Source organism: Enhydra lutris, unplaced genomic scaffold (assembly GCF_002288905.1).
Source record: "Enhydra lutris kenyoni isolate GAN:26980312 unplaced genomic scaffold, ASM228890v2 scaffoldscaffold4, whole genome shotgun sequence".
Classification (NCBI taxonomy): Eukaryota; Metazoa; Chordata; class Mammalia; order Carnivora; family Mustelidae; genus Enhydra; species Enhydra lutris.
In genome coordinates this window covers 49034622-49057809 of record NW_019154088.1, presented here as the reverse complement: position 1 = coordinate 49057809, position 23188 = coordinate 49034622, and the positions used below count along the sequence as shown (strand labels likewise).

At 46.6% G+C, this 23188-nt stretch overlaps 1 protein-coding gene across 1 annotated transcript in view; it reads left to right on the top strand.

Moving 5' to 3' along the window:
* The window catches only part of LOC111162157 (nidogen 2), a 60472-nt gene that overhangs the window by 32029 nt on the left and 5255 nt on the right, over nt 1–23188 (top strand). The window contains exons 10-16 of the mRNA XM_022526353.1: nt 7644–7787; nt 8500–8628; nt 9467–9610; nt 16561–16680; nt 17418–17648; nt 21072–21293; nt 21902–22071. Coding sequence (XP_022382061.1) covers nt 7644–7787; nt 8500–8628; nt 9467–9610; nt 16561–16680; nt 17418–17648; nt 21072–21293; nt 21902–22071 — 1160 coding nt within the window. The remainder of the gene's footprint in view (nt 1–7643; nt 7788–8499; nt 8629–9466; nt 9611–16560; nt 16681–17417; nt 17649–21071; nt 21294–21901; nt 22072–23188) is intronic.

Here is a 23188-nt window from a genome sequence, read left to right as displayed (position 1 = left end):
TTCTATATTTGGCAATGGCCTCTTTAGAGAGGATACTAAAAGGATAAGCAATGAAAGAAAACGTTGGGTGTCACCAAAGTTAAAAACTTGTGATTTGGAGGGTATTATCAACAAAGTGAACATACAACCCACAGAATGGGATAAAAATATTTGAAAATCCTGTTTTTTTTGGTAAAGATTTTATTTGAGAGAGTGAGCACAAGCAGGGGGGATAGCTGCAGAGGAAGAGTGAGAAGCAGGCTCCCTGCTGAGCAGGGAGCCTGACGCAGGACCTGATCCCAGGACCCCAGGATCATCACCTGAGCCAAAGGCAGACACTTAACCAACTGAGTCACCCAGGCACCCCTGAAAATCCTTTATTTAATAAGAGACTTGTATCTAGAATATATGAAGACGTCTTAAAACACAACAAGAAAAAATTTGGATAAAACATTTGTCAGCAGATACACAAACACCCAAAGCACGTGAAAAGATGCTCGGTATTAGTCATCAGGAAAATGCAAACACTATCAAAACCAAAATGATGCTACTTTACATAAATGTGGACAGCTATAATAAAAAACAGATAATAGGGTGCCTGGGTGGTTCAGTGGGTTAAGCCGCTTGCCTTCGGCTCATGTCATGATCTCGGGGTCCTGGGATCGAGTCCCGTGTCGGGTTCTCTGCTCAGCGGGGAGCCTGCTTCCCTCCCTCTCTCTGCCTGCCTCTCTGTCTACTTGTGATCTCTCTCTGTCAAATAAATAAATAAAATCTTTAAAAAAAAAAACAGATAATAACAAGTATTGGAGAAGATGTGGAAAAAATAAAACCCTCATACACTATTGGCGGGACTACAAAATGGTATGCCTCCTGTGGAAAACAGTCTGGCAGTTTCTCAAAGTTAAACTCAGAGTTACCCCTTGAGCAATTCTACTCCTAGCTATATAACCAAGAGAAATGAAAGTTTATGTCCCCACAAAAACGTAACACAAATGTTCATGGCAGCATTATTCAGAATGGCCAAAAGGTAGAAACAACCCAAATGTCCATCAATTGATAAATGGATTTTTTTAAAGATTTTATTTATTTGACACAGAGAGAGTACAAGCAGGGGGTGAGGCAGAGGGAGGGAGAAGCAGGCTCCCTGCAGAGCAGGGGAAGCCCGATATGGGACTCAATCCCAGGTCTTCGGGATCATGACCTGAGCCGAAGGCAGTGGCTTAACCCACTGAGCCACCCAGGTGCCCCAGTGAATGGATTTTTAAAATGTCCTATAACCATACAGCGGAATATTATCAACACATAAAAAAGAATGAAATACTGATAGGAGTGAATTTTGAAAATTTCCAGAGAGAAGGTAACTAGTCACCAAGGACAACATACTGCTTGATTCTATTTAAGGAAATATCCAAAAGAGGCAAATGCACAAAGACAGTGGTTAGTGGTTGCTTCGGGCTGGGGAATAATAGGATAAGGAATGGATAGCCAAAGAGTACAAATTTCTTTTGTGGGGGATTAAAGTGTTTTAAAATTGATGGGGGTGATGGTTGTGTCACTGTAGGTATACTAAAAAACATCGAATTTTGTACTTTAGATGTGTGAATTATATGGTTTGTGAGTTCTATCCTAACTGGAAAAAAAAAAATAGTTGTAGGGAGAAAAAAAAAAAAACACCTAAAGCAGTATTTCTCAAACTTCAGTTAGAATCAACCATACCTGTGAAGTTCAATAAATATGATGGTAAAAATGTTCTAGGCTTATGAAGCATTAAGGACGTGAGGAACCCAAAACACATATTGCTAAGTGAAAGATACCAATCTGAAAAAGCTACCTCAGTGTTGTTCCAACTACAGGTGACCCTTGAACAACACGTCTGAACTGGGCATGCTACTCCTATGTGGATTTTTTTCCAATACAGTACTGAAAATGTATTTTCTTATGATTTTCTTAACATTTCTTTAGCTTACTTGATTATAAGACTATATGCATGTAATGCACAAAATATGTATTATTGGGAAGGCTTTTGGTCAACAATGGACTATTGGTTTGGGGGGAGTCAAGAGTTACTTAGATTTTCAGCTACGCACGGGGTCAGCACGCTTAATCTCCACATTGTTCAAGGGTCAACTGTATGGAACATTCTAGGAAAAGTGAAACTACAGAGAATAAAAAGATCCGTGGTTGCCAGGAGTTCAGGGGGAGGGAGGTAGGGTGAATGGGGGAGAGCACGGGATTTTTAGGACAGTGAAGCTATTCTGTATACTGCTGGAATGGTGGACACGTGTCTTTGTACCTCTGCCCGAACCTATACAACTGCGTAACACAAAGAGTGAGCCCTAACATAAACTAGAGACTTTATGTAAAAATATATCCGTATTGGTTTATCAGTTATAAAGGTACCACACTAATACAAGGAGCTAATGAACTGCAAATTGGAGGAAGGGGAGAGTATGGAACCTTTACTTTCTGCTCAGTTTTTCTGTAAACCTCAAACTGGTCTTTAAAAATAAAGATTAAAAAAAAAATGTTTAGGCGAGCTAGAAGATGAGCCTTCAAAGTCCAAGAACCCTAGCAGGGAGGAAATTATCAGATGAAGGGGATTTATTAATTTATTTATGTATTTATATTTAATTTTTTGAGAGCGAGAGCATGAACAGAGGGAGAGTGAGAGGGAGAAGCGGACTCTCAGCTGAGTAGGGAGCCCGATGGTGGGACTCGATTCCAGGACCCTGAGATCATGACCTGAGCTGAAGGCAGACGCTTAATTGACTGAGCCATCCAGGTGCTCACAAGGGATGTTTTAATTCTGAAAGCCAGTAGCTAGTGCTTTTCCCTAGAATGTGGGGGCACAGGAGGAGAAAAGAGAGGGTTTCCCACATGTGGCTCCATATTGATATAGTTGAGGCCCGGATTGGTGCCTCTAAGAGGTGATTCTAGGACTCAGCATGGGAGAGGAGGGCTCCAGAAGGATCCTCCTGCTCAGGGTGACGGTCACTTCAGCAATGTGGTACCGAGATTAAGGCCAGAGGCCTGGACTCTTCAAGGACACGAGGATGACTTGAAATGTGAATATGAGCTTGCTGGTGCGGGTTGGGTGGTGGTTTGGTTTTAGGAAACTTGCTTGGGGGTGCAGGCATTGGGCGCCCAAGGATTATAAGGTATTGAATTAATAGCATGAAAATGTCAGTTGGTTTTAAAGAAAAGTACCTTGGAAGAAGGGAAAAGATTATTGCCTCTTTCTCAAGAAAAGATTTGAACAAAAACAACGGAGGAAAACCTTCTGCCCTTCGCTGAGTGTGAGGTGTCTGATGTGTAAAAACAAGGATTAGTGAAGAAGCCTCCTCGGGCCAAGGAATCCCACTCTGATTCTAGAATCATGTAGGGAAAAGATAAATCTCTGGGTGTATTTTTCCTGGAGACTGACCAGATAGGAGTAACAGAAAGCATGCCAGCAAACTGGTAGGTACAAACTGCTAATTTGTCTTTAGAACTTTATGTGATTTTCCTTTCCATGCAAGTCAGATCCTAACACTAGCAAAGGATAGCTTTCTTGGTGCCCACCCCTGCTCTGAGTACTTTCATGACCTCTTTTAGTCACATACAACCCCTCACTGAGTAGGGGGATCATCATCCCCCATTTTATAAAGACTGAGGAATAGACATGAAGTAACTTGCCTAGTCATAGCTATAAAGTGGCCAGCTGGAACCCAGTCCTGGGCACCAGCTCCAGAACCCACTCCATCCCCTTGCCTGGCACTGCTTTCCCACATGGACTTTGCTGGCCCAGGACAGCCTCAAAAATTGGGCTGAATTTCAAGAGGGAATTAACCCTGTGGGTTTTGTACCCTGTCACATCCACCCCTATAGAGAATTGCAATACGGTTTATGCTTCCTGAACAGGAAAAAAATGGGTGTGTGTGTGGGGGGGGACAGACGACAAAATGAAACCTCTTCCCCCTTACCCCTGCGCCTCTCTCTCCCACCCTCCATGCAGAGCAGTGTCATCTTGAGGGTTTCCCTCTTTCCAGGGGGAGTGACGGTCAGGCTGGGATGTCTGGGACACAGCATGGCCTCCCCATTGATGGGGGCACTCGTGGTTTTCCAGGGCTGGGGAGGCTGCGCTGTTGGGTTTGTATCTGCCCCTTGAGCCGTCAGAGCCTGGGGCCCGGCTGGCTCCCCAGCCGCGGCCCCCACACCTTGCCAAGTGTTTGCACTTAAGCTGTGGGTCGGCGGTCTCTCCTGGGCTTCTAGAATGGGACACCCTTGCGCCCACTTCAGGGCTCCTTCTGGCGAGTTGAGGAGACTGGGCCGAGGGCCACGTGGGGAAGTGGAACGGATTGTTCCTTGAAGGAAAACTATTCTTTTTCTTCTTGATTAAATGAGTAAATTAGTTCCAGATCTCCTGGCAGGGAGTCAAGCTGTTAGAGAGGGTGAGGGCGAAATCGAACTCGTCGTAAGGAGGTTGCCATTGTCCTTGCTGTAAGAGGAAAAAGCCAACACGCTGTAGAGAAGGCACAGCCACGTGGCTTTAATATATTTTTAAAGATTTTATTTATTTATTTGATAGAGATCACAAGCAGGCAGAGCGGCAGGCAGAGGGAGAGAGAGAAATAGGCTCCACTGAGCAGGGAGCCTGATGCAGGGCTCGATCCCAGGATCCTGGAACCATGAGCTGAGCCGAAGGCAGCCACTTAACCCACTGAGCCACCCAGGTGCCCCAGAAATGTATTTCTAAAACAAGGGTTTTAGAAGCCAAATTCCATGAACAGAGCCTGTGCCCAGAAGGATTTAATGTTCAGCTGCTGTCCTCTTGAGACTCTTAATTTTGGAGCAAGGGGCTCCCCAATCTTTGTCCTGCACCGGGCTCTGTGAATTATGTGGCCCATCCTGTCAGTGATGTATATTTTAAATCAGTGTCCTGTAATTATGGACCCCTTTTAGCCTCAGTTTCAGGTGGGCCAGGGTATCCCATCCAGGTTGGAAAGTCCACCTCTGCACTGCAGGTTTTGCATGCCCGGCCAGGTGGTCCGCTCTCGACATCTCCGCACGCTTACTCATCTTTGCCCGAATGTGCCGCTGTGCAAATCGGATGCTGGAAAGTACTGAGCAAGGAGGTCAGGCATTAGTGTGTACAAACAAAAACATGTCAGAGCTCCCTTCCTACTTTGGCTGGGTAGGCCAGGCATTTTATACAGAATCTTCTCCTAAAATGGAGAAGTCAGTATTGTCTTGCATCAGGCCTTCAGTGAGGACACGACCTTATTGTTCTTAGCTCTAACCGTGCTGGGGACTGTCTCAGGGACTTGGTCTGTACTGCCTTGCAACCCCAGCCTTGTGCTTCCATCCTTTCCACAAGGAGATGCAGAGGGAAGAACGGGGAACACACAAGGGTGTCTGTTTGCTATGCGAAGCTAGGCTCACGGTGACCTACTGAAGTTCATCAGGTTTAAAAAGTGCCAGAATCGCCTGGGTGGCTCAGTGGGTTAAGCCTCTGCCTTCGGCTCAGGTCATGATCTCAGGGTCCTGGGATTGAGCCCCACATCGGGCTCTCTGCTCAGCAGTGAGCCTGCTTCCTCCTCTCTCTGCCTGCCTCTTTGCATACTTGTGATCTCTCTCTCTCTGTCAAATAAATAAAATCTTTAAAAAATAAAAAAATTTAAAAAAAAAATAAAAGAAAGTGCCAGAGCCATTTGTTGGTCTTTTTTTCTTGGCAAAGATTCTGTAACCTACTCCAGCCAGCATCACCGAGGCAATCCAAGGATAAGCTGGTGGCCCTCCTTTATTTCTTTTTAGGTCACAATATGGGAATAAGAATATTCCCCTGCAAGAACACACAGTGGGGTTTTTTTCTAAGGCAACGGGAGGAATTTACCAGAATACAAGCAGGTCCCTTTGGAGACTCAGCCAAGGCATCCCAGTTCACAGCAGACTAACACAGAATATTGGAAGAGTCCATGTGGGCAGTGGGGCAAGTGGTGCTGGACCTCCTGAAAGACGGGGTGGGGGGGAATCCAGTCTGGGGCATGTGATAGCAGCAAGCCCTTGGGTCTAGACTAGTAGTTACTTGGAAAAGGCCTAACTGCTTGAGGTAAGAGGGGTGAGAGATGTGGGTGAGCTAGGGAGAAATGAGAGGGAATCCAGGAGAAAGTGGTACTAGGAAGTTAAAGTAGGTGGTAATGTCACCGTGTCTACTGATGCCAAGATGCTGGTCTGTGGTGCCGTGTGAACAGCTGAGGGCAAGGTAGGACTTGGGGTGTGCTGAGCTGGCTGTCAAGATAGGGACTGGGGCACAGGCAGAAATCCAAGGCAGAAGCTCAAGTTATCACAGACGAAGCCCCATTGGTAGCCAGGATGGCTTGACATGAAGCCTGGGAGGTTTGGGTAAAGCTCCTGAAATCTTTTAGATCTAAGATCAGAATTAATTCTAGGGACTGAGACAAAGCTGAAACCAAGTGAGGACGAGCAGGGGTCCCACTGAGGAGGAAGAAGGAACGTCATCCCTGGGGACTGGGTAGGCCTCATTGGGGGGGGGGGGCATGAGGGGGGGGAAGAGGGAGGATTGTCTTTTACATATATTATATCAGGTTTTCTTTATTTTCTTCAGTTGTAGCAGATTTAAGTATTATCTTTATTTCTATTTTACACCTGAGGAATCAGAGGAGTGAATGGAAGTGCCCAGAGTTAATGGATTCATTGTGTCTGGGGTTCTTTCCCACATCATCTCTGTGCCCTTGGCTTAGCTAACTTTATGAAGTTCCTTTGGTGGTGGCTTAGCAAAGTGGGGGGCAAGCACAGAGAGTCTGGCTTTTTATCCCTGCTCCAGCTGCTGCTGTGTGACCTTTGCCAGGTTACGAGGCCTCTCTGTGCTGTAGTAAAAATGAAGATATTAATACCTGCCTCACAGTGTAGTCAAGGGGATTTAAAGGGATGGTATATGTAAAGGTTTTAGAACAGTGCCTGGCAAATAAGTTTACAATGAGCATTACTATTGTGTTCTATCCAGAAACAAAACTCTCTAGGGAAGGTTTCAGATACTGAGCATTTCTCTACCTAGTGAATGGATGGGTCTGTAGCCAGGTTAATCCTAATAAGTAATACCACAAAAATCATTCCTCTTTAGTCTTCCCGATCTTAAAAAAGCAAGATTTTCCCAGTTATTAAATGTTGACTTAGGAATTAGTGAATTTTAGTGAGAGACTGCCCAGTGTTGAGGCAGAAATTTGGGGTATGAGCTCTTGCTGTACCACTTCTTGGCTTTGTGAGCTGGGGCAATTTTTCCGATGTCTTGCACTTCTCTGCAAAAATTACCGATCATGGGGATGACCGCCCCTCACAAAGTCATCCTGAGAATCACACGAGGTGATCGAGTGAGAGCGCTTTACAAAAAATTATGCTATGTATTGGGATGTTTTTATTCCCCGGACTACTGTAAGCAAGAAAAGGTTAGTTGTCTGTAGGGTAGGCCATTCTTGAATTTAATACTGCAACTTAAATAATCCAGCTCAGCTTGGGGTATTAATATTTTAGCAAGGTCTCCAGGTGGTCCCCCACAAAGAGAGGAGTAAGCGGTCGATCCCGAGGAGTCCTTGATCTCCCTACCATGCCGTTCTCTTTATAACAACCACATTGTGCTTGTGTGATCTATTTCCTCTCTACCCATGCAGGGAACTCAGACCCCGTCCACGTGAATCCTTGCTACGATGGGAGACACACATGTGACATGAGGGCTCAGTGCCATCCAGGGGCAGGGGTAGACTACACCTGTGAGTGTGCCTCTGGGTACCAGGGAGATGGACGCAGCTGTGTGGGTAAGTTGTATGGGCTCTGTCCGTTCTCAGGCTCCTCCAGCTCTGTGTTACCAAAGCCTGGCATGTCTGTTTAAGGGTCTTTGCTGATGCACCAGACACGTTTAGCAGCTGTTAACCTAAATCTCTTATTTCAACACTAAAGCATATTCTAGTTAGAGTTGAGAGGATAGTTGGGAGGTGGGTATTTGGGGTTGGGACTGGGAAAAGGAGACACGTATTACAATTCCTGCATATTTTGAGCTCTCAAGTTTGGTCATTTTAACCCTGTAGCAAGTGTTTCTTATATTTACTAAAACGTATGTTTTCTGGTTATCTTTAGGTTTCAGACCTTATGTTCCTTTCACCCATGAAAGGCCTTTTCCCCACAAGCCATAGAAATTCCTTTACATTTCTGAAAGAAGAATTGTTAGTGTGTTTTTCTTTTAAATGTTGAGTGGGTTTTATTTTTTACTGTTCAGAGACTTCTCAGAATATTCAATTATTTTCCCTGTGACTTAACTTGAATGACTTCAAATAAAGATTATAACCTACAACATGCATTCATATCTGATGCTTAGAAATACTACATTTTGACTACCCTCCCCCCCAAGACACACTAATTTATTTGTTTTGTTGGCGCTTCATGGCAGTGAGAAAACATTGGGTTTTCAGACCTGCCCACTTGGGGAACCTTTGATTTAAGCAGTACTTTTCTGTCCTTATTTCTTCTTAGATGTAAATGAGTGTGCAACTGGCTTCCATCGCTGTGGCCCCAACTCCATGTGTATCAACTTGCTGGGAAGCTACAGGTGTGAGTGCCGGAGTGGTTATGAGTTCGCAGATGACGGGCACACTTGCACCTGTGAGTGCTAGGATGCTATCTCTTTGGCCAACATGGCGCTGAACCTTGCTCTTTGATTCTTTAGTGTTTCTTCTCTGACCTACAGGAGTTCTGCCATATGGGTTTAGAACATAGTTTACTTTGAAATAATCCAAAGCTATGAATCAGTTCAGCCCTGTGTTGTTGTTTTTCCCTAAATAGATACTTTTGGTGTTGAGTTACTAGAAGGTGTTCACCGAGTTGGGATTCCCATCTGTCTTGGTATTTGGCCCAATCATGTAACAAGACTCTGAACCTCTAAAATACCACCAATTCTAGATAGAAGTAAAATAGTTCTCAAATTTAAATGGAATGGATTTATAAAGAAGCTTGTTCCATGTGCCCAGCTATAGATCTCCCTCTGTAATAAATCGAATCTTTCTAGGGTAAAGAGAAAGAAATCTTTGGACCTAAAAGTAAATCCAAAAGAACTAGGATTCCAGATTCATCCCATTGGTAGAGCCAGAGGATGATAGAGAAAATACACTTTTTAACCCAGTGGGATGGAAAAGTAGCCATGATGGTAGAAACTGTGTGTGTGTAGCTCTGGTGAGTTATAAACTTTAATCAAGGGCTATTTTAATGACTGATCTCATACCTAGTGTTTTAACCACAAACTCAGAGTAGTGCTTCTCAAACTTAAAGAAGCCTACAAATTATCTAGGGGTCTTATTCAAAGTCAGATTCTGATTTACTGGCTTTGGGATGTAAGCCCTCAAATGTCCTGATGCTATTGGTGTGGGGATCACACTGTGAGGGTCAAGTCTCACTCATTCGCAGGGCTGAACTCTTGGATGTTCTTGCCTTCTTCTCTTTTCAGTGATCAGCCCCCCTCCCAACCCCTGTGAGGATGGCAGTCATTCCTGTGCTCCCGCTGGCCAGGCCCGGTGCATTTCCCATGGAGGCAGCACGTTCAGCTGCGCCTGCCTTCCTGGTTACACAGGCAACGGGCACCAGTGTACTGGTGAGTACCTGTGGGTTGTCAGCCTCAGTGACTCCGGACAATCGCCTTGGATGCAACATCCCCACATCGCTGGAACCCTTCTCAAAAAGGTCCCTTCCTTAACTCACACAGCCTTGGTATTGTCTGAAGGGCAAGAGAAAAGCTGTCCTTTGAGTCAAAAAGCAGAGCCAAGGGTAATTTCCCTTGGACTATATTGTTGAGCATATATGGCTGTCCTTGGTGGAGACATTCCTGGGAGCTAGTGTAGGCTGCAGGAACTTTGGGAAAACCCACTCACCTGTCTGGAAGTCTCCATCCTTCGGTGTCTTTGGTTAATGGCTTAATCTGGCACTTCAGTCAGGCCTGACTTTTAGTTGCTATTCCACTGGCTGAAGTGGTAGTTTAAGCAGTCTCTAAACATACATGCAATGCTTTCCCTCTAATTTTTTCCCACCCTCTTCTCTCCCTGGTGGGAGGGGGGGAGGAGGAAAGAGTGAAAGAACTCTACCATTATAAAAGAGTAGGAATGCATATCTAAGCACAACTTTTTTTTCAGAAATCTAAAGACGTTTAAGATGGTTAAGGCTTGATATAAATCACTAACCTGAAATGCAGGACTAACTTAAAATTTAATTTGGTTAACTAATAATAATGATGCATGAGGTTGTTACTAAACTAGGTATAATTTTCTTACAAACTAGGTATAATTTTCTGGGTATAAATGTCCATGAAACCGGGATTAGTAGTACTTTAATATAGAGATTATTCAGCAAATCTACATAATCTGTTAAAGGTTTTCAGAATGTATCCAGTGACGTGATGGAATTGAAACTCGATTTCATGCTGTCAGTAATACCCCAAAATCAGGGTAAAATGAGACACTGGGATCGAGAGAATGGTGGGGAAAGGGTCTGCTGATAAACCTGGGGCACAGGCTTTCCCCCTTTCTTCAAATCGATGCTTGCATTGTCCGGGCCACTGTACACCTGGGCACCCTGAGCTGATTTGCTGGAACAGCTGTGTAACTCCCGGGAGCTTTACAGCAGCTTAAATACCATCTCTCCCCCCTCCCCCACCCCCCGTACTTACCAGATGTTTGCTTCTCATCCTCCTCCCATTCCTCTTCCCTTCAGTTTCAGTGGAGGGGCTGCCTGAACCAGCAGACAGAAGCCATATGTTACGGACAGAACAAACATGTCAGGCAGCACAGCCGTCCTCTCCCTCCCAGATGTGACGGGCCATTCGGTATTATCTGAATTGGCTCTTTAATGTTCCCACTTCTGTTGTACAGAAGCTCTGCTGTAGGGTTTCCTTAAAAAACACAATTTATACTGAAATGACCCAAAGCCGTGGCTCAGTTCAGCCCCATTTGGTTTTCTTCCCCCCCGCCCCCCCACCCAAAACACCCCCTGCTTTAGAGCTCAAGGGTTTCTCCAGTTAGACTGAGGGAGATTTGGAATTCACAGATGCTTCTCTCACTTGACCAGCCCAAGAGCTCCATCTGCCCTAGGAGTCTACAGACAGTGGGCAGCCTCCACAGGTGTGTGGGTCAGGGTATAAGGGGGCACTAACTCCTCCTTATTCTGTTATTTCTCACAGTGGGAATAATATCTTTTCCACTCTTGTAGAATTTTGTCATTGTTTTTTTTGTTTGTTTGTTTGTTTTGTTTTTTTTGTAGATGTATTTATTTAAGATAGAGGGAGAGCATGAGTGGTAGAGAGGGGCAGAGGGAGAAGGAGAAGCAGGGAGTCCAACACACAGCTCGACCCTAGGACCCTGAGATCATGACCTGAGCCAAAGGCAGGTGCTTAACCGACTGAGCCACCCATGCACCCCTGTCATTCAGTTTCATTTAACACACTGCTGGTTCTAAGAAATAAGACTGCATGGAGAATCAAAATCTTGTCAGAATTTCATATTTAAACATCTGGTTGCTCGGGACAGCAGAGATGGTGGTTTTAAGGTATTTAACTCCTTAGGTCTTTGGTTTAAAGCTAACAAGTCGAAATTCATTGCAGCCTAGATGTGATGAGTGTTAATAATCAGAATGTTCATTGAGTTAGATGCTTCTTGCCCTAATCCCTTCTAGAATCATTCCCTTTTCCTTCTTTTAACCTCTATTTGTCCTGTAAGACTTTGATTACCTTGGGGGTCATATTAGAACCCTGAAATTGGTCATTTTTATGTGTTGAGAACTCTGGAATAATGCCATTCATTGTTACTACTGCTCTCTTGCTGATTTCTACCATTTTTAATTGTCCCTATTCAATCTCTGCTTCTCTACTTTTGAGATTTTCTCTGGAACCCACAAACTTGAAAACATGCCAAACCCATCCGTTGCTTCCCTAGTGTATCAGTTATCTACTGCTGCATAACAAATTACCCCCAAATATAGCAGCTATAAACAAAACACATTCCTTGTCTATAGGTCGAGGACCTGGGAATGGCTTAGTTTGGTCCTCTGCTTTAAAAGGTCCTACAAGGCTGCAACAAGGGATGCAGTAGGCATGGGGTCTCTTGTAAAGGACTAACTGGGGAAAGATTCTCATGTGGTTGCTGGCAGGATTCAGTTCCTTGAGGACAGAGAGCCTTGGGTCCTTGCTAGCTGTTGCCTGGAGATAACCTTCAGCTTCTTCACACATAGACCTTGAACAAAGTAGCTTACTTCCTCAAAGCCAGTGGCAGAAAGTGTGCTAGTAAAATGGAAGCTAAAAATCACAAAAAAAATGATATCCCCTCAATATTGCTTTGGTGTATTGGTCAGATGCAAATTACCCAAGGCAAGGAGATTACACAAGATCGCAAATACCAGGAAGGAGGGATCTTTGGGGTTTCTTAGAGGCTGCCTTCCAGAATCAGTTGCCATTCCAGCTTTTCAGACTGGAGGAGTAGAATATGAATAGTCATTTTCCTGAAGACTATGCCATGCCTATATTGGTCTGGGTTAATCACGAAAGTGACTTTCAGGTTTGTGTGCATGTGTGTGCATGCACACACATGCACACACACATTTTTCAAGGTATACCACAGTGTACATGTGTCTCTGTGACCACAGAGAGAGAAAACAGCAAAATAGAGAAAAATAGACAAAAAGGCTCTATTTTGTGGAAAGTGTGCGTTCTTGAAGCATACGTATTTTTCTCTACTCCACTAAAGTAGCAGTAAAAGGGTGCGTGGGTTTTTCTCTAGCCATTTGGTCAAAAATGGAGTTCCCTGGAGAGGCTGAACTTGGCTTTGGGCTCTCAGTCTAGTCTGAGTCACTAGCAGGAATTACTTTTATCCAAGTAGAATTAAATCTTTTCCAGCTTCCCTCAATCAATCCCAGTTTCAGCAGTTTCAGGATTGATTTCAACCTTGTGTTGGCATGAGCCAATATTTCTCAGGCCTGTTTGTCCTCCTAGATCTTGGTAACTTTGCTAGGTGCAAAAACAGATTGTCTTGAGTCAGGGTCTTTCCAGGGAGGAGCAAGTGTGAGTTGAGAGGCGGGACGTCCCTCCGAGCCCTGAGTGCTCAGGAGTGACATGAGAAGACGTTCTTAGAGTATTCTCTCTCAGGTCTCCTGTTCTAAGAATGGAGAAGTTAAGTGAGATATGGTGATGTTGATGTAGACACAGGAGGAGAAGAGACGAGGCTGGGAAGGAAGGAGTTCTCTCCACTCATGGGCTCCAGAGAGAGGGTCACCACATACCACACCGGGGCACTACCAGCGGGTGCTTGATTGAATAGATGGGGAGTGACAGCTTGTGGCCTGAAGCCTTTCGTGGGGTCTGGAAATTTCACTGGATGGTTTGGAAGCAAAAGAGGTGGTGTAGGGAGTGATGGGTTAATGGAGAGCTAGAGTCTGGTAATCCAATGAGTGTTTCAAAGGGACTTCCCCTGGTTTTGGGTGTGGGCAGAAAGAGGGCAGTAAGAAGAGTGTTGAAACACTGAAGTATCAATTCAAAATTGAGGATTTTGACACATTTTCCATACAGGCTTTTGTTTTGTTTTGTTTTTTGTTTGTTTGTTTTTACTAGCTTGATAGGTAAGAGAATGGAGAATTGTGCTGAGATTCAGCCATGTTTCATTATCTGAATAGCAAAGGAGATCTACTATGACTTGAACCTTGTTGTCTTGACCTCAGTGTCCTAACAGCCCCTGAAGACCCCTGACATTGGTTCTTAAGCATAAATGGCAGCCCCCTCCCCCAGTGGTACAAGGAGTCTCTCAGTCTCTCCCTTGCCAAGGGGCTGAAAGTCTTTCCATGCTTTCTCTCCTGACACTTGACATTCTGTGACATAGGGAAGAGCTCCCCTTCTTTACTCAAAAACTCCAGTCCCCTCCAAAACATCCTCAGTGTTAGCACTCCTGAGGAGGAGCCATCACCTGCTCTGAGCTCGGGCCCTAGAGTGGCTGACTGGACTATTTTCTGTCATGGTGGGAGGTCTTTCAGGGAGGCATCGAGGACTGTTCTATGCTTCAGGAGCCTTAACCTCCTCCAGCCTTAGGGGATGGATGCTCCTCATTTGTGATGCTTTCCATCCCCTCAAGGACTTTTCTCCCTGTTGGTCATTTATAACCATTATTGTCCCCTCTATTGGGGAGGGTGACTGCTCTTTCATTCTGACCGGAATTGCTAGGCCATGGGCTTTCCGAACATGAGATAACTTGGTAGCTCTGGGGCGTCCCCTCTCTCTGAGTTCCAAATAATCTCAAGGAGCTGATCCCTCGGTTCTAGAAATAGGCCCTGTGTCTCAGGAATTCCTGCTTCCTGTCATTGCCTGGGGTTCCTGTTAGTATGAGAAGTACTTTTAGCATATGTATTATGAATAGCTTTCACTTCCTGCATTGACTTTCCTGGGGGATGTTCATTTTTACAGCTTTGGTTTCCCAGCCCTTTGCAGGCCCTGGGGAGATGGATGGCCGCTGGCTTCCCCTAGCGAAGTACTGGGGTTGCCCTTTTGAAGAGACAGAGAGCCAAACTCAGGGATGATTAAATGTGACAAGAGAGAACCTGTATTGATTAGCTCGGAGACAGGAGACAGGTTTTTGTTGTGACTGGTTTTGTTCGGTTTCTTTTCGGTTACTTGAGGAGCTAACCAGAAAACCCGGTTTGCTTCTGACTTTGCAGAGGAATGAGTAACTACTTTCCTGCCTTTGTAGGTGGACAGGAAGTGTGCTCCTCTGGACAGAGCCTCTCTGGGTAGCATTGAACTTGGTTGTGTCAAGCATTCAGGATTCTTTTGGACTTAAGGGAGCTCATTTATTTTGACCAAGTTTCCCCAAGACTGAGGTCACGCAGAATGTGAATTTGCTAATGACAGTGTAAGAGATTCCTCTCCTGTGAACAGAACATCTTGGTTTCCCGTCCTGCATGTTGGCTCACCAATACCTGGGAAAGGAGTAGAGCCATGGAAAGGGGGCCCAGAGAGAGCATGGTCGTAGCAAGGCTGGGGCTGACCGCCCTAGAGCAGATCTCATTGGGTGCACGGGAGACCTGGCGAGGAGCCACCTCTGTCCCCAGCCAATTCAGGTCACATTCAGGCGGTCGCTCTCCAGCATCCTCAGTTCTGTGTGTCTCTGCAGCAGGCTGTAGCAAATGGATGCAGTTCACTCCCGGGACTCACCACCTTATAGGTTTCACACTGATCATCCCAACCCACATTTTTTCCTATTCACACATTTTTATATCCTTTTTTGGGCATCTTTGTGGAAGCAACTTCTTGCTTTTATTTTCAGCCAAGCCTTGATCAGACCTCCACCCTTTATCTTCCTTTTACTCTGGAAGACTTCCTGTCTTTGCAGATAGCTTATCTCAGTCACTGGCCATTGGTTTTATTTTATGTATTCAAGAATTTTTTTTTTTTTAATTTTTAAGTGATCTCTGCACCCAACGTGGGGCTCGAACTCATAGCTCTGAGATCAAGAGTCGTATGCTCCAGCCAGTGCCCCTGGCCATTGGTTGTAATAGTTTGACTCTCAGAGGTTTTTTTGGGGGTGGGGGGAGTGCCTTGCTATTGTTGGCATATGCTGATTGCGGTGAGTAAAAGGACTACAAGCTGGCATTTGGAGTTCTAGGATGTTGCAGTTTTGAGAATTATGAAAATCTAGTATCGTGAAGGGGGGTGTGCTGAATTATTGATAGTGATAAGCCTGACAAATTCATATTTTTTAAAAAAGATTTTATTTATTTATTTGTCAGGGAGAGAGAGAGAGAGAGAACACAGGCAGGCAGAGTGGCAAACAGAGGGAGAAGTAGGCTACCTGCTGAGCAAGGAGCCCATGCGGGCCTCAGTCCGAGGACACTGGGATCATGACCTGAGCCAAAGGCAGACGCTTAACCCACTGAGCCACCCAGTTGTCCCAAATTCAGATTTTTTTAATGTGTTGCTTCAAAACTTCTGATATTTTTCTTACACACTTTTCTATTTCTTCTAAAGATAGACAGTAGAGACAATTTCTGATTACTTGGGCATTGTTGCTAGTAGGACTCTGATTACATGAGACTGAATGTGCTTCTACCTTAGTTGAAAAAGCATTGGGGCCTCCCCGGGCTGTTCTGCATCTGCATGTTGGTGCTGTAGGGACAGGGGGCCAACCGGGCCAGAACAAAGCCATTGTTAGCGTATTTACTGCTGCGGTAAGGAAAGGAAGTGAATGATTTACAGTCTAGAGGCCAGTTCAAAGGTGATAACTTCCTGGAATTCACTGTGGATGAAAGATGCTCTAGAAATACACTGTAGGATATTTTTTTCTGGAAGTGACCACACGTTTGATTTCTACCTCATACATTCTTAACTCCCGTGTCCCCCAGCTTTGTACATTAAGCTTGCCTTTAGCTCTTACTCTATTTCTGTTTGTGCCCAGAGGTCTTCTGAGGTTGACCCTTTGTGTACTAAGGCCGTGCAGTAGCCCTGGGTGTGTGTGCAGTGAAGTCATGCTGTTCCTTCCTCCCTCCCCCTCCCCCTCATCTCTGTTCCTGCCTCCGCAGATGTTGATGAATGCTCAGAAAACAGATGTCACCCGTCAGCTACCTGCTACAATACCCCTGGCTCCTTCTCCTGCCGATGCCACCCTGGCTATCATGGGGATGGATTTCAGTGTACCCCTGGTAAGGTTTGGAGAGCCAGATGAGGCATAGGAAACCCTGGCTCCTTCAATGTGATTTTTCTATAGCCTTTAGTTCACTCTTATAGGAGACCAAGGCTTTTCCTGTCCCATCTAGCTGCCTAGTCTACTGAGTGCTCTCTGGTTCTTAGCGTTCTGGGAGGCCAGGAATGTGACCCATCCATTGTCCTACCTGGGGTCCCACCCATTGTGTTCAGCTCCCTTCGTGAGCGGCTTTGCCTGGAAGAAGTACTGAGATCAAGCTTGCTGAACAGGAGCCATGTGCGCTAGTGAGCTGGTCGTAAGCCCCTAGGAGGTCTTGGCCCGCACACTGTGATCTAGTGATTGCCATTGACTTGGAGCTTCTCAGACTTACCATTCTGGATTTCAGGGGCTGAACAAAGTTTTACCATCTTCTCCCAAGTCTCTTGGGAGTCTTTGGACAGCGGCTGTGGGTGGCTCTTCATTTTGCCCGGACAGCAGTGGGGAGTCAGCCTGGGACAGGGTGAACTGTGAGACTTAGGGAGAAATTAGGGAGATAGTGGCAGAAACAAAAGAATCCAGGAGTTCAGAATCTCAACGCTCTGCTATTTTTCCCACGCGATGCTTCCTTCCAAGTATATGGAGGGGAAAACAAAAAACCCCTTGGCTAGGAGACTTTGATGCTAGCTGGTAAGAGTGGATGGGTTGCAGTGTCTTTTATTCCTCCTTTGTACATCTCCTTCACCCGGACCTCGGAAGACCCCTCCTCGGGGCTGAAACCCTGCGAACTACAGCAGCGCCAGGCCCAGGCTCAGCACACCTATCCCGGCAGCCGGATGCACATCCCCCAGTGCGATGAGCAGGGCCACTTCCTGCCACTGCAGTGTCACGGCATGACCGGCTTCTGCTGGTGCGTGGACTCCGACGGCCACGAAGTCCCCGGCACGCGGACTGCACCCGGCTCCTTGCCACCGCGCTGCGGACCACCAGGTGAGAATTCAGGGAGGAGAGCCGGTTCCAGCCTCGGCCATGGGCTCGAGAAGCGGAACAGAGGTGACTGGGGGGCAGATGATCACCCCTGCCCAAACCGAGCAGATGCCAGACCCTGGGCCCATCTCCACCCTGTGGAGGCTTCTTCCTCCTGGGAACCCCGGAATGGTCTGTGCACACCTGCGTGCACATTTGTGTGACAGGGACGGACATAGGTACATACGTGATCACCGCTGCACCCTGTACTGCGGCCTCACACTTGTCCAGGACACGCCTGGAAGTGGAGACTGAGTGTGTCGGTCAGGCTGAGGCCATTCCCCTCCCTCTGTTATGGCAGCTTTGGGAGCTTTTGGAGCAAGAGGATCTTGCCAGACCAGCCTTTCATCCCAAAGAAAAACTGCCTTCCCGTATTCCCCTCTATCCCTTCACTTCACTTTCGGAACTGCAGCAAACAGTATGAAGGCCACTTTAGTATTGATGGGAAGAAGAGGTAGGACACCTGTAGGGGGGTCCAGCTAGTTTGCTCTGAGCTAATCACCCAGCTGTCTCCAGCCAGGCCTGGCATGTCGACAGGGAATCCCCACCTGCCAGGGCCACCGTCAGAAGAGGTACAGGAACCTGTGACATTAGCCCATGTAGTGACATGCCGATGGTGAGCATGTCTGTTACCGTCTGAGCGCTCCCCCTGCCTCCCCTCCACCGTCTGGATTGTTTAGAGTGGGAAGACTTTTTTTTTTTTTTAATTACAGAAGAATTTTATTATGAAGAACATAGGACTGAATTGAAACCTTTTTAGCCAAAATAACTCCTATAGCCCTGAGCCTGCTAGTCACAGGTCCATTTCTACTACTGAAAAAGATAAATACTAATCTTGACTTTTCATGTACGAGAGTGAGAAGAGCTGGAGAATTACCACCAGTTTTGATCCCTTTGGTAATACCATTATTGCCAGCACATTAGGGCTTCTAAGAGTCATACAGGTAAAAATTGGTAATGCTTGATTCTGATGTATGTCCTTGTTTCCACAGTGACACTCCCAGTTCCTCTCTGTCCCTATTTTTAGGAAAAGATTTTGCAGGTCCAAAAAAAAAAAAAAAAAACCCACCCAGAAATACCGTTTCACTCCTGCCTACTCTTTAAAAAGTCTCAGTTCTAACTCCATCTGGGATTTAAAGAAATCAGATGGTTGGGACATGCCTTAGGGAACGGTTCAGTTCTGTTACACTTACTAAGACAAGCATGTGTTAAGGACGGTGATTCGGAAGGGAGCCAAGAGACTGAGAAGTTAACGACTAAAGGAGGGACGTGTTCTCTTGTGCACACTCTTTCCTCATGGCCCAGACTCCTCTCTTGGTGCTGGTTCGGCCTTGGCTGCCATTTCTGACTAGTCACCTCTGTGTTAATGGGGTTGGCTTGAAGGGAGGGAAAACACTGTGTCCAAGATTTCAAAATATTTAAAACCCTGCCAACCAAAAACAAAAGAAAGAAAACTGGTGAATTAAGAAGGAGCTTCAAATAGTAAAGAACGAGAGGAAGGCACACATATCAATGATGTGAGGTGCCCATTTCCCAGAGGCTGGGTGTGCTGTGTCTGCATTCCAGTGAGCTTCGCCTCATTGGCTCGTCCCCGAACCAAGAATGTCCCCTCTGAGTTTGCAGTGTGGGCCTGGGGCAGCGTTGGGAACTTCTGCAGGGAATGCCAGTATGAGGTGGATAGCTAGTTTTTGAGGAAGTAACATTTCTCCGTCTGGGGTCTTTGAGACACCTCTGGGGGAGGAAGCGAGAGACTGTCCTTCTCCATGAGGTCTTAAAAAGAGCTTGCTTCCCACGGGTCATAAGCTATAGAGACGACCTGAAGAACATCCACATCATCCAAATCCAGCGAGTCTTGTAGTTGAGCTGGTCGGCTTTGAGCTCTGAGGATTTTACTTACCACCCTCCCGCTTTCCTAGAGGTGCACTTTGGTACTAGAACCAAAGTGTAGTGTTTCCAACTTTGTTCTTTGAAGCCCTTGGAGGTTTTGACCTCTAAGAAATCACTATGTTTTAAAGGGACTCTCTTCCTGGCTGCTGGTAGCTTACACTGGGAGGCAGGACGGAGAAGGTGGGCCACACGAGTATGAAAGCTTTGGTAATTATCCTAATGGGAGACCATGGGGCTTGGACCAGGGCCATAGGGGTGGATGTGGAGAGATTGATTTTCCGAATGTATTTTGAAGGAACAGCTGACATTTTCTGACCTATCAGATGTGGAGAACGAGAGAGGTGTCAAGGATGATTGGGTTTGGATAATGGAAAATGGAGGTGCTGTTGACTGATAGGGAAGTGTCTAGGGGAGAGTTGTCTAGGGCAATGTTGATGGTGGAAACCAGGCACCCTGTTTTTGTTTTTGTTCTGAGATGCATGTTACACATCCAGGTGGTAGTATCAAGTAGGTACTTGGCTATATGGTTCTATAGACCACAGGCTTTCAGTTGCACAAATTAAAGAAGGAGAAGCACCTTCTATTTGAGTTCCTTTAGATGAGCCTATGCTAGATGGGTGGACAAGTTATCTAAACATCCTGCCGCAGAGTCCCCACAGACTGAGAACCGCCATGTTTGTGACAGAGTGACAGCCACGTGGAAGCAAGGCTGGGAGAAATCAGCTAGAGAAACTGCTCTGCAGGGGCTCACAGGTTAAGCCTGGTGGTGAGCTGGGAGAAGGAGCAGAGAGAGGAGGATGCTGGAGATGGGAGGGGGCAGAGCTACATGGCGGAAGCTGGAACCTACTGGAAAAAAGGTTCAGCTCTGAGCCAAAGGGCTTCCAGGAACTGGAGTGTCAAACAGCAGGGAGCTGTTGGCCCCCTTGTCTGCTGTGTTCACCAGTGCTAACGGCAGCAAGTCTTACTCCATATAGTTTTCCAATGAGCAGACATGAGGGCCACATAGGTAGAACACTCAGGGATAGTTTCTAAGACACATGACCAGTCTCAAGATTGCCTTCTTGGGTGTGGGTCCTGGAGCTTGAACCAACTGGGAAAGAGTAAATATTACCTTGAAATATCACGTGGGCCACTGAGTCCCCGAGGAGGGGTTCCCACCAAGTACTCTGTTGGCAGAGGCCCTGGGCCCAGGCGGAGTGGTCCCTGTGAACCTCTCGCAGCCTGAGCATGCCCTGCAGCCCTGATCTTACCTCCTCTGGCCCTCTACTGATGCGGCTGGCCTTGATGACAAATCCTCTTGGCCCAGGAGACTTTCCTTCTCCGGATTCCTGTGGAGAGCTTCTTAGAGCACTTGACTGCTGCGGTCCAGTGTCCAGGGGCTTGGCTGAGACCTTGTTGGCGGACACTAGGAGGAGGGAGGCCAGGTGTGGGGATCTTCAGCTACACGCTGCATTCCGTCCTTGGCTCACCATCAAAGGCTTTTTGTCCCCATCTGCTCAGAGCCCACCCAGAGGCCCCGGACCATCTGTGAGCGCTGGAGGGAAAACCTGCTGGAGCACTACGGTGGCACGCCCAGGGATGACCAGTATGTGCCCCAGTGTGATGACCTGGGCCACTTCATGCCCCTGCAGTGCCATGGGAAGAGTGACTTCTGCTGGTGTGTGGACAAAGATGGCAGAGAAGTGCAGGGCACCCGCTCGCAGCCAGGCACCACCCCTGCCTGTAAGCACCCGGGGACTGCCCCCATTCGGCACACTGCTCGGAGGGTTTGCTGGAGGTCAACTGCCAGCTGTGGGTGAAGGTGGGGCAGCCAGGGGGTCACCAGGTCCAGTGAAAGAAGTCACTAATACACTGTGTTGATTTACATTCTGGTCTACCCGAGATCCCAATTTGGATTTCGTGTTTGGTTTTGTCATTAGCAGTTTCTGTAGTGAGAACATCTGGAACTCCATTCAACACGCAGTTACTCCTCCTCCCCAGCCCGGGGTGAAAGGAGACACGTGTCACCCTGGGGGCCCAAAGAAAAGCGGACACAATACTGGCTAGTTTCTTTCCTTAAAAAGGAAAAACACCTCTTGCTTTGTTCTGAGGGAAATGTTTTGTTGTCTTCCTCCCTAGTAACTGGCAGTGTTTTTACATAATCTTGGGGGGGGGGGGGAGCCTAGAAATTAGAATTTCTTTTAAGGAACATCTGGAACACATCTGTCTAGGGTAAAAACCTTTTGATGTTTTTGGAGGTTCTGCTATGTGGAAAGTAACTTCTTCCCCCTCCCCACCTACCCTTGTTTCCCACCCTGTTCTTTATACCCTCCTGCTCTTTGCCACGGCAGGTATCCCCACGGTTGCTCCACCCACAGTCCGGCCTGTGCCCCGGCCTGATGTGACCCCTCCATCTGTGGGCACCTTCCTGCTCTATGCCCAGGGCCAGCAGATCGGTCACTTGCCCCTCAATGGTACCAGGCTTCAGAAGGACATGGCCAAGACCCTGCTGTCACTGCATGTAAGTGGATTTCAGCTGTGGGGGGCGGGACTGCACAGGGCTTTCAAATCACAGCAAGGGCCAGAGGTAGAGGGAGGTCCTGGAGGGTTTCTGGGCTGTAGTCTGACACTGTCATGGGTCTGACACTGCTCTCACAGGAAGTGGGGGCACTGTTGCCGGGAGTCACATCTCACTGGCCCAGGCTTTCTCTGGTGGTTCATGGGGTTTCAGATACAGGGAGAGGGAGTTTGAGATTTGTCAGGATACTGAGGCAGTATGACGAATCAAGACAAAATTGACAGAACCTTGACCCAAGTTCCCAGGATCCTCTCCATGCCAGACCTCTCCAGAGGGTCCAGGAAGACCACCCAAAAGGTGTGGTTTCTGTGGTCAGCTGAGAATCCCAAGTGGAAATAAATTAATACTACCTCATTGTTGCAGTCCCCTCCCCTCCCATTCTGTTTCTGTGGATCAGTCTCTTCTCTAACTCCTTCACAGAAGCTCTGGGCAGAGGGCTGGGAAAGGAGCTTTCCCTAGATGCCTGTTGCTTCCTGCGCCAGCAGCATCCCTATTGTCAAAGCACTCCATTTTGGAGGAGCAATTTCTTCTCTAAAATGGAGAAAAGAGAAGGGGGTTCACCAAAAAGGCACTGCCACTTATAAAGGGAAGCCATCTGATTCCATTTCTAAACCTCATGTAGCAGGTACTTGCTCTTCTAGGGTACAGAACAGTATAATGTCCATGTTTGCCTTTACTTCTGGAACAAACTTTTTTTTTCGGATTCCAAAAAAAGTTTAGAAGCAGCCAGTATTCAGAGGAAGATGTGTTTTTTCTTAAGATTTAGGTTTTGTAGTTGTGCTGGCAAACACGGGCATGCTCCTGTACAAGTTTCTCTAAAAGATGTAGAAACTGAGAAATTGCCAACACCTCAGTCTAACTATCCACCGAGTCTGACAGCTGTGCGGCATTTCTGAACTTGCCTCTCCTAGGGTGGTAGAACTGACAGAGAATGTAACATGGGCTGTAAGCATGTCTTGGGGAAATTTGTTTAAAATGACTTATTCTTCCAAGAAACTCTGAAATCAATACATGGCTTTTAACAGATCCCATGATTCCTTAGGTCAATGGAAGCTGACAT